Raw genomic sequence first — 14,467 nt, 5'->3', positions numbered from 1 at the left:
CATCTAGCTGCCGGCCGGCAGATCATGGCGGGCACACTGCGCATGAGCCCGCCATTTTCTTACCAGATGAAGAAGCTGGCAGGCAGGAGGGGATGCAGGAGGACCCAGGGACACCGGTACGTATGATAGGGTCCCCGAATCCCCCTATTGATGTGCAATCACATCAGAGGACAGAGCATTACAGTTCGTTTTTTGTTGTTGTTTTTTGTGGCCGACGGTAAACAGTTAATCGCAAAACGGGTCGGTAAAAACCGACCCCGATCATGTTCTTTGGTGTCTCGGCTACCTCGGGCAGACTACCTCTTGAAGCTCATCAAGAGAATGCCAAGAGTGTGCAAAGCAGTCATCAAAGCAAAAGGTGGCTACTTTGAAGAACCTAGAATATAATACATATTTTCAGTTGTTTCACACTTTTTTAAGTGTATAATTCCACATGTGTTAATTCATAGTTTTGATGCCTTCAGTGTGAATTTACAATTTTCATGGTCATGAAAATCCAGAAAAATCTTTAAATGAGAAGGTGTCCAAACTTTTGGTCTGTACTGTATATGCATATATGTGTGTATATATTGTAAGATTGCTGTTACTTAGTGTATTGGGGGACACTCGCTTGGCACGGAATTAACGTAGTCAGGCATGATTTTTCGCTTAAACACAGTCTATATCAGTGGTCTCCAACTCCAGGCCTCGAGGGCCGCCAACAGTGCAGGTTTTCAGGATTTCCTTAGTATTGCACAGGGGTTGGAATCATCACCTGTGCAGATGATCACATTACCACCGATGCAATACTAAAGAAATCCTGAAAACCTGCACTGTTGGCGGCCCTCGAGGCCTGGAGTTGGGGACCCCTGGTCTATATGGTTTATTACAGTGTCATAAACCGGGTTATGCACAGTTTACATTTCATAACACATCAAGCACCAACTGGTGATATTAACTTGCAGATTTATCTTAAATACTTCATTTATGGCTTTGTCTCACAGACACTAAACATGCTGGACCTCTCACTTCGCCCAGTTACCATGGGTGTCTGTACGCCGTACACTTCCCCAATGTCCCAAGTCGCATACAGCGCATATGACACTGGGTCGCGGTCTCTAAATACGCCGAACCTCACTCCGTTCAGTCACAGTGGGAGACCACACAGTTCATAGAACATTACAATCACCAACAGTCTGTATAGGTGCCTGACCGGAACTCCTGCTCCACCTGCTGACTCCTTGTCAGTCCACTCCTCTGGGAAAGCTGCCTCACAGGGATCACCAACTTGCCTTGGCGGCATATCTTAGTCAGTCCAGACCCACCGAAGGACGGTAGCTTCCCCAACACAGACCATCCAGAACCATAGTCTTTCTGTGACCCACACCCTGGTCACATTATATACCCTTAACCACTCCCCTGGGTGGGAGTGTGGATGTGTGGCTAGTTTGTCCCGCCCATCTCACATAACTAGCCTAGTAAGTCTCCCTTACAACTACACCATACACATACACACTCTTGAGGGACTACAGGTCCCAGAACAACATTACATCAGACTTACCACGCAGACTCCCTCTGCAACACATATTGGCCACTCACAATTCTGCCAGTCACTGTTTCACCACTATTATAACAACAAATACGCCTCCATGCATATCCCAAGGAGCGCACACAGCGCCCCCTAGCTGCCACAGGGGTCACTGCACCACTATATCTATCTATCTATCTATCTATCTATCTATCTATCTATATATATATATATATATATATATATATATATATATATATATAATTTATTTTATATTTTTTACAAAATATAATATGTAATACTGTAGGTTAGGATTTATTTTTCCCTAGCTAATAAAGGCCTTTAGTTATGATCTGCATTTTACTTGTGCTATCTATCTTTGTCCAATATTTAGATTTTTTTGGTGATTTTAAACATTTATATTTGACAAACATGCAAAAGAATAGGAATTCGGGAAGGGGGCAAGCACTTTTTCACACTACAGTATATGTATTTGCTCAAAACTATTTTATACATTTTATGGACAGTTCTGCTGAAGGTCTAATTATACAGTAGAAGTCCGAAACGTCATATGATTATTTGTTGATTATCAGTAAAATCTGAATTTACCTTCTGTGCAGAGAGTGCCAAGTCCTCTATATTTCTGCTCTTTAGGGCGTACGCAGACGAGCGTATAAATCGGACGTTCACTGTCCAATTTTTCATCAAACATCATTCTGGCCGAGGCTATTCAATAGGGTAGTTCAGATCAATAATTTTTTCTTCTTCGTCCGACTGTGAGGAAAAAAATCAGATTGCACCACTTTCTTTTGAGCGTGCCTTCACATTGCGTTCTGTGTCCCAGTCGAGGCATACATCCAAAATCCCCCACAAAACGAGGTCCGGACTAGTGATGAGCGAGCATTTTCGGATAAGGTGTTCTCCCAAGCACACTCATGTCCTAATGGAATATTTTTTACATACTCGAGTTGCCGCGGCTGCATGTGTAGCGGCTGTTCAACAACCACAGCACATGCAGGGATTACATATTTGTTAGGCAATCCCTGCATGTGTTGCAACTGTTGAACAGCCGCTACACATGCAGCTGCGCCGACTTGAGAATTTTTTTTTTTTTTTTTGAGAATGCCGAAAATACTAGATTGTCACACGAGTATGCTCGGGATAAACACCTTATCCGAAAATGCTCGCTGCTCACTGGTCGGGACACATGCGCCTACGGGGCCATACACACTAATGGTGACAGCAGAGCAAACATGAGCTCTGCCATACATTTTTTTTAGTTTTATTTTTTTCCGGAGTGCCCGCCTCAACATTACAGTCTATTGGCCCCTTCGGCCCATGTGTCCGGACCCCATTTCACGGGGGATTTTGAATGTATGACCTGACTGGGACACCACACAGTGTGAAAGAACCTGAAGTCTCAAATAACACTTATCCACCCAAGTCTGTGGGTGTGTAAAAAAAAAAAAAAACGGATCCCACATGGACCATCCGTGTAGCATTTTACTGATACATATCCATTATAAACCTAGGAAGCTGTATTTGATGAACTCTATTTTTTTTTGTGTGGATGTATGAAAATGGAGAGTCAGATGGATGTAAAAAATGGACATGGACTGTCTGAAAAAACTGATGAGAATTAGAAAAAAAAAGTAAGAGTTCTCTAGATAAAGCTGGATTATTTTTCATATGCTTGTCTGCAAATGGCCTTAACCCTGTAACGACCACCGATACGCCTTTTAATGGCGGCAGTTAAGGATACTTAAACCACAGCGCCGTTAATTAACGGCGCTGTGGAAAAAGTGAATAGCGTCCCCCAGAGTCGGATTTTCTCTGGGGTCTCGGTTGCCGGGGGTAGCCGAGACCCCAGAGAACATGATTCTGGTTTTTTTTTACCGACCCCCGAGATGCGATCGCCGGTAATTAACCGTTTATGGGCGATGACAAAAAAAAAAAAACGCAAATTCCCTTTTAATTTTTCTGTCCTCCGATGTGAACGCACATCAGAGGACAGCAGAGAAATGGGGTCCCCGATAGCCCCCCAATACTCACCTGTCTCCCCCGGTGCTCCTCGTGACTCCCGATGGGCGCCGCCATCTTTTTCCGGCAAAAAAATGGCGGGCGCAGTGCGCCGGCCGGCACGGGAGGATCTTTGGGGTCTCGGCTGCCGGGGGTAGCCGAGACCCCAAAGAACATGATCCCGGTATTGCGATCGCCGGTAATTAACTGTTTACCGGCCGTCGCAAAAAATAAGCGATGTGTAATTCTCTGTCCTCTGATGTGATTGCACATCAGATGACAGAGGAATAGGAGGATTCGGGGACCCTATTATACTTACCGGTGTCCCTGGGTCCTCCTGCGTCCTCTCCTGCCCGCCGGCTTCTTCATCGGGAAACAAAATGGCGGGCGCGTGCGCAGTGTCGCCATCTGCCGGCCGGTAGGAGAAAGCAATTGGGGCTAAATTTAGGGTTAGGGTTGGGGCTAAATTTAGGGTTAAGCTTCTTTCACACTTGCGTCGGTACGGGGCCGTCGCAATGCGTCAGCCCGACATACCGACGCACATTGAAAATTGTGCACAACGTGGGCAGCGGATGCAGTTTTTCAACGCATTTGCTGCCCAGTCTATGTCCTGGGGAGGAGGGGGCGGAGTTACGGCCACGCATGCTCGGTCGGAAATGGCGGACGCGACGTACAAAAAAAGTTACATTGAACTTTTTTTGTGCCGACAGTCCACCAAAACACAACTGATCCAGTGCACTACGGATCCGTCGGCAATACAAGTCTATGGGCAAAAAACGCATCCTGCGGGCACATTTGCAGGATCTGTTTTTTGTCCAAAATGACGGATTGCGACGGATGCCAAATGACGCAAGTGTGAAAGTGGCCTTAGGGTTAGGGTTGGGGCTAAAGTTAAGGTTAGGGTTGGGGCTAAATTTAGGGTTGGGGCTAAAGTTAGGGCTAGGGTTGCGGCTAAAGTTAGGGTTAGGGTTTGGATTAGGGTTGGTATTAGGGTTAGGGTTGGCATTAGGGTTACGCTTGGGATTAGGGTTAGGTTTGGGATTAGGGTTAAGGTTAGGGTTGGGATTAGAGGTGTATTGGGATTAGGGTTAGGTTTCAGGTTAGGGTTGAGATTAGGATTAGGGGTGTGTTGGATTTAGGGTTTTGATTAGGGTTATGGTTAGGGTTGACATTAGGGTTGTTTTGGGGTTAGGGTTGTGATTATCGTTAGGGTTGTGATTAGGATTATGGATCGGGTTGGGATTCGGGTTAGGGGTGTGTTGGGGTTAGGGTTGGAGTTACAATTGGGGGGTTTCCACTGTTTAGGTACATCAGGGGGTCTCCAAACACGACAGCCAATTTTGCGCTCAAAAAGTCAAAGGGTGCTCCCTCCCTTCTGAGCTCTGCCGTGCGCCCAAACAGTGGGTTACCCCCACATATGGGGCATCAGCGTACTCGGGATAAATTGGACAACAACTTTTGGGGTCCAATTTCTCCTGTTACCCTTGTGAAAATAAAAACTTGGGGGCTACAAAATCTTTTTTGTGGAAAAAAAAATATTTTTTATTTTCACGACTCTGCATTATAAACTTCTGTGAAGCACTTGGGCATTCAAAGTTCTCACCACACATCTAGATAAGTTCCTTGGGGGGTCTAGTTTCCAAAATGGGGTCACTTGTGGGGGGTTACTACTGTTTAGGTACATCAGGGGCTTTGCAAACGCAACATAACGCCCACAGACCATTCTATCTAAGTCTGCATTCCAAAACGGCCCTCCTTCCTTTCTGAGCTCTGCCGTACGCCCAAACAGTGGTTTACCCCCCACATGAGGGGCATCAGCGTACTCAGGAGAAATTGGACCCCAAAAGTTGTTGTCCAATTTATCTAGTTACCCGTGTGAAAATAAAAACTTGAGGGCTACAATATCTTTTTTTGTAGAAAAAAATGCTATTTTTTTATTTTCACAGCTCTACGTTATAAACTTCTGTGAAGCACTTGGGGGTTTAAAGTGCTCACCACACATCTAGATAAGTTCCTTAAGGGGTTTAGTTTCCAAAATGGTGTCACTTGTGGGGGGCTTCCACTGTTTAGGCACATCAGGAGCTCTCCAAATGCAACATGGTGTCCGATCTCAATTCCAGCCAATTCTACATTGAAAAAGTAAAACGGCACTCCTTCACTTCCAAGCTCTGCGGTGCGCCGAAACAGTGGTTTACCCCCATATATGTGGTATCTGTGTATTCAGGAGAAATTGCACAACAAAATTTATGGTTTAATTTCTGTTTTTACACTTGTGAAAATAAAAAAAATGGTTCTGAAGTAAAATGTTTGCAAAAAAGTTAAATGTTCATTTTTTCCTTCCACATTGTTTCAGTTCCTGTGAAGCATGTAAAAGGTTAATAAACTTCTTGAATGTGGTTTTGAGCACCTTGAGGGGTGCAGTTTTTAGAATGGTGTCACACTTCATTATTTTCTATCATATAGACCCCTCAAAATGACTTCAAATGTGATGTGGTCCCTAAAAAAAAATGGTGTTGTAAAAATGAGAAATTGCTGGTCAACTTTTAACCCTTATAACTCCCTAACAAAAAAAAATTTTGTTTCAAAAATTGTGCTGATGTAAAGTAGACATGTGGGAAATGTTATTTATTAACTATTTTTCGTGACCTATCTCTCTGATTTAAGGGCATAAAAATACAAAGTTTGAAAATTGCAAAATTTTAAAATTTTTTGCCATATTTCCGTTTTTTTTCATAGATAATCGCAATTAATATCGAAGAAATGTTACCATTAACATGAAGTACAATATGTCACGAAAAAACAGTCTCAGAATCAGCGGGATCCGTTAAAGCGTTCCAGAGTTATAACCTCATAAAGTGACAGTGGTCAGAATTGTAAAAATTGGCTCGGTCACTAAGGGGTTAAATAGGTTGTCCACTACTTAAAGCGAACCCGTCACCAGGTTTGGCTGATATAAGATAAGGCCACCGCCTTTCAGGGCTTATGTACAGCGTTCTATAATAAGCCCCCTATCCGACCTGAAAGATAAGAAGAACAAGTTAGATTATACTCACCCAGCGGCGGTCTGATCTGATTGGTGTCGCAGGTCCGGGACCTCCCATCTTTTTATGATCGCCGCCCTCCTGCTTGCTTCATGGCTCCCCAGTATTGCGCTCCTGCGCAGGCGTACTTACCTGTCCTGTTGAGGGCAGAGCAAAGTACTGCAGTGCACAGGCACAGAGAAAGCTCAGAGCGGCCCAGTGCCTGCGCACTGCAGTACTTTCCTCTGCCCTCAACAGGACAGATAAGTACGCCTGCGCAGGAGCGCAATGCTGGGGAGCGATGAAGCAAGCAGGAGGGCGACGATCATAAAAAGATGGGAGGTCCCGGACCTGCGACACCCATCGGACCTGACCACCCACTGTGTGAGTTGTAATAAAAACTTATTTTTCTTATCTTTCAGGTCCGATCGGGGGCTTATCTACAGCATTATAGAATGCTGTACATAATCCCTGAAAGGCGGTGGCCTTATCTTATACTGGCCAAACCTGGTGACTGGTTCGCTTTAATCATTGATGACCTATTCTTAGGATAGGTCATCAATGTCTGGTGTCGATCAGCTGCTCTTGGCTTTGGTGGTGGCGGCGGCCGTCTCCATGAGCTGCCCTAATGCGGAAGTCCTTTCTTTTCATTGACTTGAATTGGAGGCAGATGTGCCGTACCCTGCCATGGCCACTATTAGAAGATGGAGCAGCTCTGCAATTGAGTCGTCCTGGCCGCTGACTCCAAGAACAACTGATCAACCTCTTTAATATGAGATCTCAACAGCAATACACACTTTATTAAACCCTGCACTCTGCTAAAGTGGAAGAATTGTTTTCTCTTATTTAAAAAAAAATAAAAAATAGCGTTCTGTCCCCTCTAAGGGCCAAATGTATGCCAAATAGATAAACTTCTGGGAGTAGGGCTGACTCCTTATTATCTGGGAGCACTGTGTGGGGTATTTTTCATACACTTTTTTTTTTATTTTTTTTAATTGCGATTTTTCTCTAGATGTTTTCACTAGAGTTTCATGGTATGATGAAGGGGAAGTTTAGTGTTATGTAACTTTCCTGATTAAGACAAAAAAAACCACAGTTTAACAAGGAGGAAAAATGCTTCCTGACTAAACGGTCCCATGAAAAAAAAAAAGTCTAGAAAACAAACTGTACTTTACTAGCATATATGCAGCCTACATATACTCAAACAGCCAAACCATGTTCTCAGTTGGAAGAAGGGTCTTAATCTGCTGCCACAACCTCTGGTGGATGCCCGTGCTCTAAAATGTGTAGATACCTTTGGGGACACGTTTATTTAAAAATAAATAAAAATTTTGTACTTTGGCCTAATTAAAAAATCCTTTTTGCAGTTGGTTTTCATAACATTTTTACTTTGCTTGGCTTTTGCAAGCTTTGTTTCCTGCACATTGCTGGCTGCGCAAAGACTTAAAAATGTTTTCCCTTGCAAGGAAAGTGGACCCCACTCTTGTATACCTAAAACTGCAAACCACAGGTACTCGCCCTCCCAGGGTCCGTTGCTGGCTCCCTGCTGCTGTTCAGATCTCGGAGTTTTGGCTGCAGTAGTGATGTCACTTTGGCTGCAGCAGTAATGTGCACTGTCAGTCGGTTAGCTTACCGGCTTATGCAGTCTGTTTTGGCTCATTGATTGTCTGCAGCAGTGGTGCAGGCTGTCAAAGTCATGTTTATGCTGCTGACATAACACCTAGACCCAATCCACAGTGGAAGGTCAGATTAAAGGGAACCTGTCACCCCCAAAATCAAAGGTGAGCTAAGCCCACCGGCATCAGAGGCTTATCTACAGCATTCTGGAATGCTGTAGATAAGCCCCCGATGTATCCTGAAAGATGAGAAAAAGAGGTTAGATTATACTCACCCAGGGGCGGTCCCAGTCCGATGGGCGTCGCGGTCCGGGGCCTCCCATCTTACGATGACATCCTCTTCTTGTCTTCACACTGTGGCTCCGGCTCAGGCGTACTTTGTCTGCCCTGTTGAGGGCAGAGCAAAGTACTGCAGTGCGCAGGCGCCGGGCCTCTCTGACCTTTCCCGGCTCCTGCGCACTGCAGTACTTTGCTCTGCCCTCAACAGCACAGACAACGTGCGCCGGAGCCGCTGCAAAAACACAAGAGGACGTCATCGTAAGAAGATGGGAGGCCCCAGACCAGACCGTGACGCCCATCGGACCGGACCGCAGCGGGAATGCCCCTGGGTGAGATACATCGGGGGCTTATCTACAGCATTCCACGTCTGCTGTGAGGTGTATGCCACAGCCCCATGTCTGCTGTGAGGTCTATACTGCAGCCCCATGTCTGCTGTGAGGTCTATGCCGCAGCCCCATGTCTGCTGTGAGGTCTATGCCGCAGCCCCATGTCTGCTGTGAGGTCTATGCCGCAGCCCCATGTCTGCTGTGAGGTCTATGCCGCAGCCCCATGTCTGCTGTGAGGTCTATGCCTCGGCCCCATGTCTGCTGTGAGGTCTATGCCTCGGCCCCATGTCTGCTGTGAGGTCTATGCCTCGGCCCCATGTCTGCTGTGAGGTCTATATTTCAAAAACCTGACCTGCACATCCAAACATAGACTGAGTGTGAACAGGTGCTGAACCCAGAGTCGCCAACTCGTATATAGTTAGGTAAAAAGGGCAGCACACTGCAGCGCCAAAACATGCAAACTTGAAAACACGAAATTTGAACTGCATTACTGCACCTGTTCACACTCAGTCTATGTTTGGATGTGCAGGTCAGGTTTTTGAAATGTATTCTTTAGCCTTCTGATCGTGCACTCCCCGCCTCCTAGCCACAGGTGTTTTAATTATAGTAGGTCCAATACCCCTCCACAGAAAGAGAGAATTTGAGTCCAAGAAGAGGTTTCACATGTACCCATTCAGATGGAGACGTTTATTCTCAGTGAGGTAGGTCAAGCGTAGGACCTCGTATAAGAGAGATGCCGTAAAGTGGCTACGAGGTACACATAAATATGGCCATTTTTATGCGCTAAAAGCTCTCATTTTTCATATTTGCTGTGAGGTCTATGCCTCGGCCCCATGTCTGCTGTGAGGTCTATGCCTCGGCCCCATGTCTGCTGTGAGGTCTATGCCGCAGCCCCATGTCTGCTGTGAGGTCTATGCCTCAGCCCCATGTCTGCTGTGAGGTCTATGCCGCAGCCCCATGTCTGCTGTGAGGTCTATGCCGCAGCCCCATGTTTGCTGTGAGGTCTATGCCTCGGCCCCATGTCTGCTGTGAGGTCTATGCCTCGGCCCCATGTCTGCTGTGAGGTCTATGCCTCGGCCCCATGTCTGCTGTGAGGTCTAAGCCTCGGCCCCATGTCTGCTGTGAGGTCTATGCCTCGGCCCCATGTCTGCTGTGAGGTCTATGCCTCGGCCCCATGTCTGCTGTGAGGTCTATGCCGCAGCCCCATGTCTGCTGTGAGGTCTATGCCTCAGCCCCATGTCTGCTGTGAGGTCTATGCCTCGGCCCCATGTCTGCTGTGAGGTCTATGCCGCAGCCCCATGTTTGCTGTGAGGTCTATGCCTCGGCCCCATGTCTGCTGTGAGGTCTATGCCTCGGCCCCATGTCTGCTGTGAGGTCTATGCCGCGGCCCCATGTCTGCTGTGAGGTCTATGCCTCGGCCCCATGTCTGCTGTGAGGTCTATGCCGCAGCCCCATGTCTGCTGTGAGGTCTATGCCTCAGCCCCATGTCTGCTGTGAGGTCTATGCCGCAGCCCCATGTCTGCTGTGAGGTCTATGCCGCAGCCCCATGTCTGCTGTGAGGTCTGTACAACTTTTGGGATCTGAGTGAGCAGGAATAAGGAGTATAAAATGCAAGTCCTACATCTTTTCTTACATAAATCTCTCCACTTCCTGCCCTTTATCATCCCATCTGCACATTATTAGATCTAGGTATCCGGAGTTGCCGGAAAAAATTATTTTTTTTTTATTCAGTGTGATGTCTTTTTAGTTTGCCTTGGCCATACAAATTACATGGCTGTTGGCAAGTTATGCTCCAGCCGACATCTCAGCCGATTCTCCCGTTTACAGGAGTACTAGTTTGTCCTCCATAAGAAAAATGCCGGCTGTTGTGTCAGCCAGCAGCTCATCTCCGGGAATACACTGTGAAATCAAACAGTTGGCCGGCACCCCAATACACATTAGACCGTTGGCCGATGTTGATATAATCTGTTTCGGACAATATCCGTCTAATGTGTAACACTTGGGACTATTTTTTTTTTTTTTTATAATCTAAAAATTTAGACTAAATAATTGGTAGTTAATATATCGCTCAAACTCCTTTACATATCACGCTTACCCGACTGCTCATTTATTAAATTAAGTAGTTAGGAAATTTTCAGATTTTGCTTCCAAAATGTGGCACCATATCAGTTGGTATAATTGCATGACGCAGTTCACACCTAAAACTGGTGCTGCGTTCTGAATGTGTGCCGTTTGTTTCATGCGGTCTTGCACATTATATTAATCCGCTGCTCGGTAGGCTTGTTCATGCAGTCTCTTCTTGTACCCTTAGGTGACCTTATCAGTGTCTTGGAGTTTCCATTCCTCTACTTTCATACTTTTCACAGTGGATGTTGTGCTAGGTAAGGCTTGTTTTCAATCTAACAGCAATTTATGATAAAGCCGCACTTCTAGTGGTTTTCTAAGATTTGAAAATCCTGGCAAAACAGTGTTGTATGACTGCAACATGTGAATGCATCTTTGTAATTAAAACATACCTACATTTTCATCACTATGATTCTGCAGGACCTTGCAGTGTAATATTTTTTTTTTTTTAAATCACTCTTGGGCTATGTTCACACTTTGCGTTTTTGCTGCGTTTTTATTTATCCTGGCTGATTTGGAAAACTGCAGCATGTCACTTCTTTCAGTGTTTTTCCTGCGTATTTGCAGAGTTTTTTCACCCATAGGAAACAATGGGTAATTGCAAAAATGCAACAAAAAGTGCAGGTATCGTTTTTGTTTTTTTTTAGCTGCAAAAACCTTAAGGGAGTTACATCATGATTTTTTTTTTTTATTTTGATAGGGGTGCACTGAACTTTATCAGCATGTACAAGAGACAACAACGCGGCAAACAAATGCAGCAAAACCTGCTTTTGTTTTTTGTAGCATCTTTGAGCAGGTTTTGCCTGCAAAAGAAACTTAGCAAAAACGCAACTTGTGAACATAGCTTTACAGATTTTTGCTGATCAGCCACAGCGGGGACCACCAGAAGTCTGTGTTGCAGGTTACACTAAGCTGGCACATTCCTGCTCATCAGCCTTCAGTGCGGCAACAAATGCTGTAAAATCTTATGATGCTCGTTCCCGCCCTGAAGATGGTAGCCTAACAGCTGGAGTAGGACACTGTCTAGTTTAGTGCCACTTTCCGTAGAGACTTCAAGTGGTCCGTGCTCCGGCTTATTGGCAAGAACGTTAAAGGGAACCTGTCACCCCCAAAATCGACGGTGAGCTAAGCCCACCGGCATCAGGGGCTTATCTACAGCATTCTGGAATGCTGTAGATAAGCCCCCGATGTAATCTAAAAGATGAGAAAGAGGTTAGATTATACTCACGCGGGCGGTCCGATCCGATGGGCGTCGCAGTCTGGTCCGGGGCCTCCCATCTTCTTACGATGTCCTCTTCTGGTCTTCACACTCCGGCGTACTTATCTTCCCTGTTGAGGGCAGAGCAAAGTACTGCAGTGCGCAAGCATCGGGAAAGGTCAGAGAGGTCCAGCGCACTGCAGTACTTTGCTCTGCCCTCAACAGGGCAGACAAAGTACTCCTGCGCCAGAGCCGCAGCGTGAAGATCAGAAGAGGACGTCATCTGATGAAGATAGGAGGCCCCGGACCGCGACGCCCATCGGACCGGACTGGGACCGCCCCTGGGTGAATATAATATACCGTAACCTCTTTTTCTCATCTTTTAGGATACATCTGGGGCTTATCTACAGCATTCCGGTATACTGTAGATAAGTCCCTGATGCTGGTGGGCTTACCTCACCCTTGATTTTGGGGGTGACAGGTTCCCTTTAAATAGTGATTTTGAAAGATGATTGTAGTGCTGAGACCTGCACTATATTATTTTCCACTTGAAAGTGGAAGTATCCTTTAAGTCTGATTGATAGTTAAAATAAGTGTCATCATATCAAGGATAGATTAATGAAAATCTAAAATCTACTGCATTTGTAGTCTAAATGTTGTCATTCAGCTGTATCCTCCATAGGGCGCAACCAGACGTCCGATTTATTCCTCTTATCAGAATAATTGGGCTGTTATTCTCTTGTTTGATCATTGTGGTACGAGCGTCGTCCAATTTTCTCGTACTTGGAAAAAATTTAAAAAAAAATCTTTATTTTGACAATCTGTGAAAATCAGACCACATTGTGATGTCATCTGAGTGCAATCAAATCTTTTAATGGACCCACTAACTTTCATTGTCGACCCTCGGATCACAATCGGACACATTTCCAAGATCTCCCACGATCTCTCCATGAAAATCACGGATAGCACTCGTATGCAAAAATTGAACATCTGAATGAGCCCTGGGTTTGTGTGCTAGGAGATTATAGATGTTCACTTTCCCCTTTTTTTTTTTTTCATCCTTCCTATTGTGCGCTAATATTTTAATGACTATTTTATGCTTTTCAGGGGAAATTCTGCATGTATTTTTATGTGTGTCAGTTACGTTACCCCACTTTCGTGGAATGAATTGCAGTGAAACTGTCGTGTCCTGTTAGGCCACAAACTTAAAAAAAAAAAAAAAAAGTTTACAGTTCTGACGTAAAACCATAACAAGTTGCACGTTTACGTGCTGCACAAAAAAATTGTGACTTTTCTTCGCAAATTTTCTAAAGGGGGCATAATGAATTGATCGGTCAGAGTTTACCAAGATTTAGTACAATTTTATTCTTTCCTTGCAGTGGAATATTTGGGTTCCTTCTTATGTTGCTGTCAGTGAAGTTAAGGAGTAGCTTCTCTTCTGCACTTCATCTCTCATGGAGTTTCTTTGCTAAGGTAAGTCACCTACGGTAGTGATTGCCCTGATATTATCAATAGATACATGTTCAGTTGACTGGATCTCTGAAAACAAGGCTGTATACAGTCTCTAATACATGAGGCCTGGATGGTGAACTCGACGCATACAAGAATGTGTCCAACAGTTCATGCTGAGGAGTGGAGCATCCTGAAATTCACTGCCAATATTATACTTTGTTTTGCAATTTATTGTTCTCTGTCATTAGAGGGAGCGTCCCTGCAATAAAAATAAATAATATTTTGCAAATAACGTTAACTAGCAAAATTTTGTCTTTTTCTTCAATTATGCCACATAGTACTCTAATGGATATGTTGATGCTTTCACCTTGTTACACCTACCATTAAAGTCTATGGAAAACAGAAATGGTAAATAATGGTCTGTTTTCTTCCATCTGAAACTGATCCAGTAAGCAAAAATCGGATGGATAATTAAGGGATCCGTTTTGCAAAAACTTCACTGTTTAAAAAAAAAAAAAAAGGACGAAGTTAAATTCTTATTTTTTTTTTTTTTTAGTTGGATAAAAAAGTTGTCTGCATAACATTTTTAGTCAACAGATTGTTGCTGGATCCGTTCTAATGGATGATTACTGGAAATGTATTTCTCCTTCGCCTCATTGGGGGACACAGACCGTGGGTGTATGCTGCTGCCACTAGGAGGCTGACACTAAGTGATACAAAGAAAGTTAGCTCCTCCCCTGCAGTATACATCCTCCTGCTGGCTCTCAGCTAACCAGTTCTTGCTTAGTGTCTGTAGGAGGCACATGGGTCTGTTTCAGACCCCAACGTTTTTATTTTATTGTTTAATTTTCTGTAAATTTTTATTTTTTAATTAACGGAGTGAAGGGGGCGACGGTTCCTTTCAAGGTTCCGATCTCCCCTGAACC

General features: G+C 44.7%; 1 protein-coding gene across 2 annotated transcripts in view; it reads left to right on the top strand.

The window, feature by feature from the left end:
* Positions 1 to 14,467, top strand: part of TMEM241 (transmembrane protein 241) — a 219,107-nt gene that overhangs the window by 109,084 nt on the left and 95,556 nt on the right. For both annotated transcript variants that reach the window (XM_069731199.1, XM_069731200.1), the window contains exons 12-13: positions 11,079 to 11,148; positions 13,469 to 13,562. In XM_069731199.1, the coding sequence (XP_069587300.1) occupies positions 11,079 to 11,148; positions 13,469 to 13,562 (164 nt within the window). The remainder of the gene's footprint in view (positions 1 to 11,078; positions 11,149 to 13,468; positions 13,563 to 14,467) is intronic.

This window comes from Ranitomeya imitator, chromosome 6, assembly GCF_032444005.1.
Source record: "Ranitomeya imitator isolate aRanImi1 chromosome 6, aRanImi1.pri, whole genome shotgun sequence".
NCBI lineage: Eukaryota > Metazoa > Chordata > Amphibia > Anura > Dendrobatidae > Ranitomeya > Ranitomeya imitator.
The sequence above is the reverse complement of the archived record's forward strand: the minus strand, read 5'-3'. Positions and strand labels throughout refer to the sequence as shown.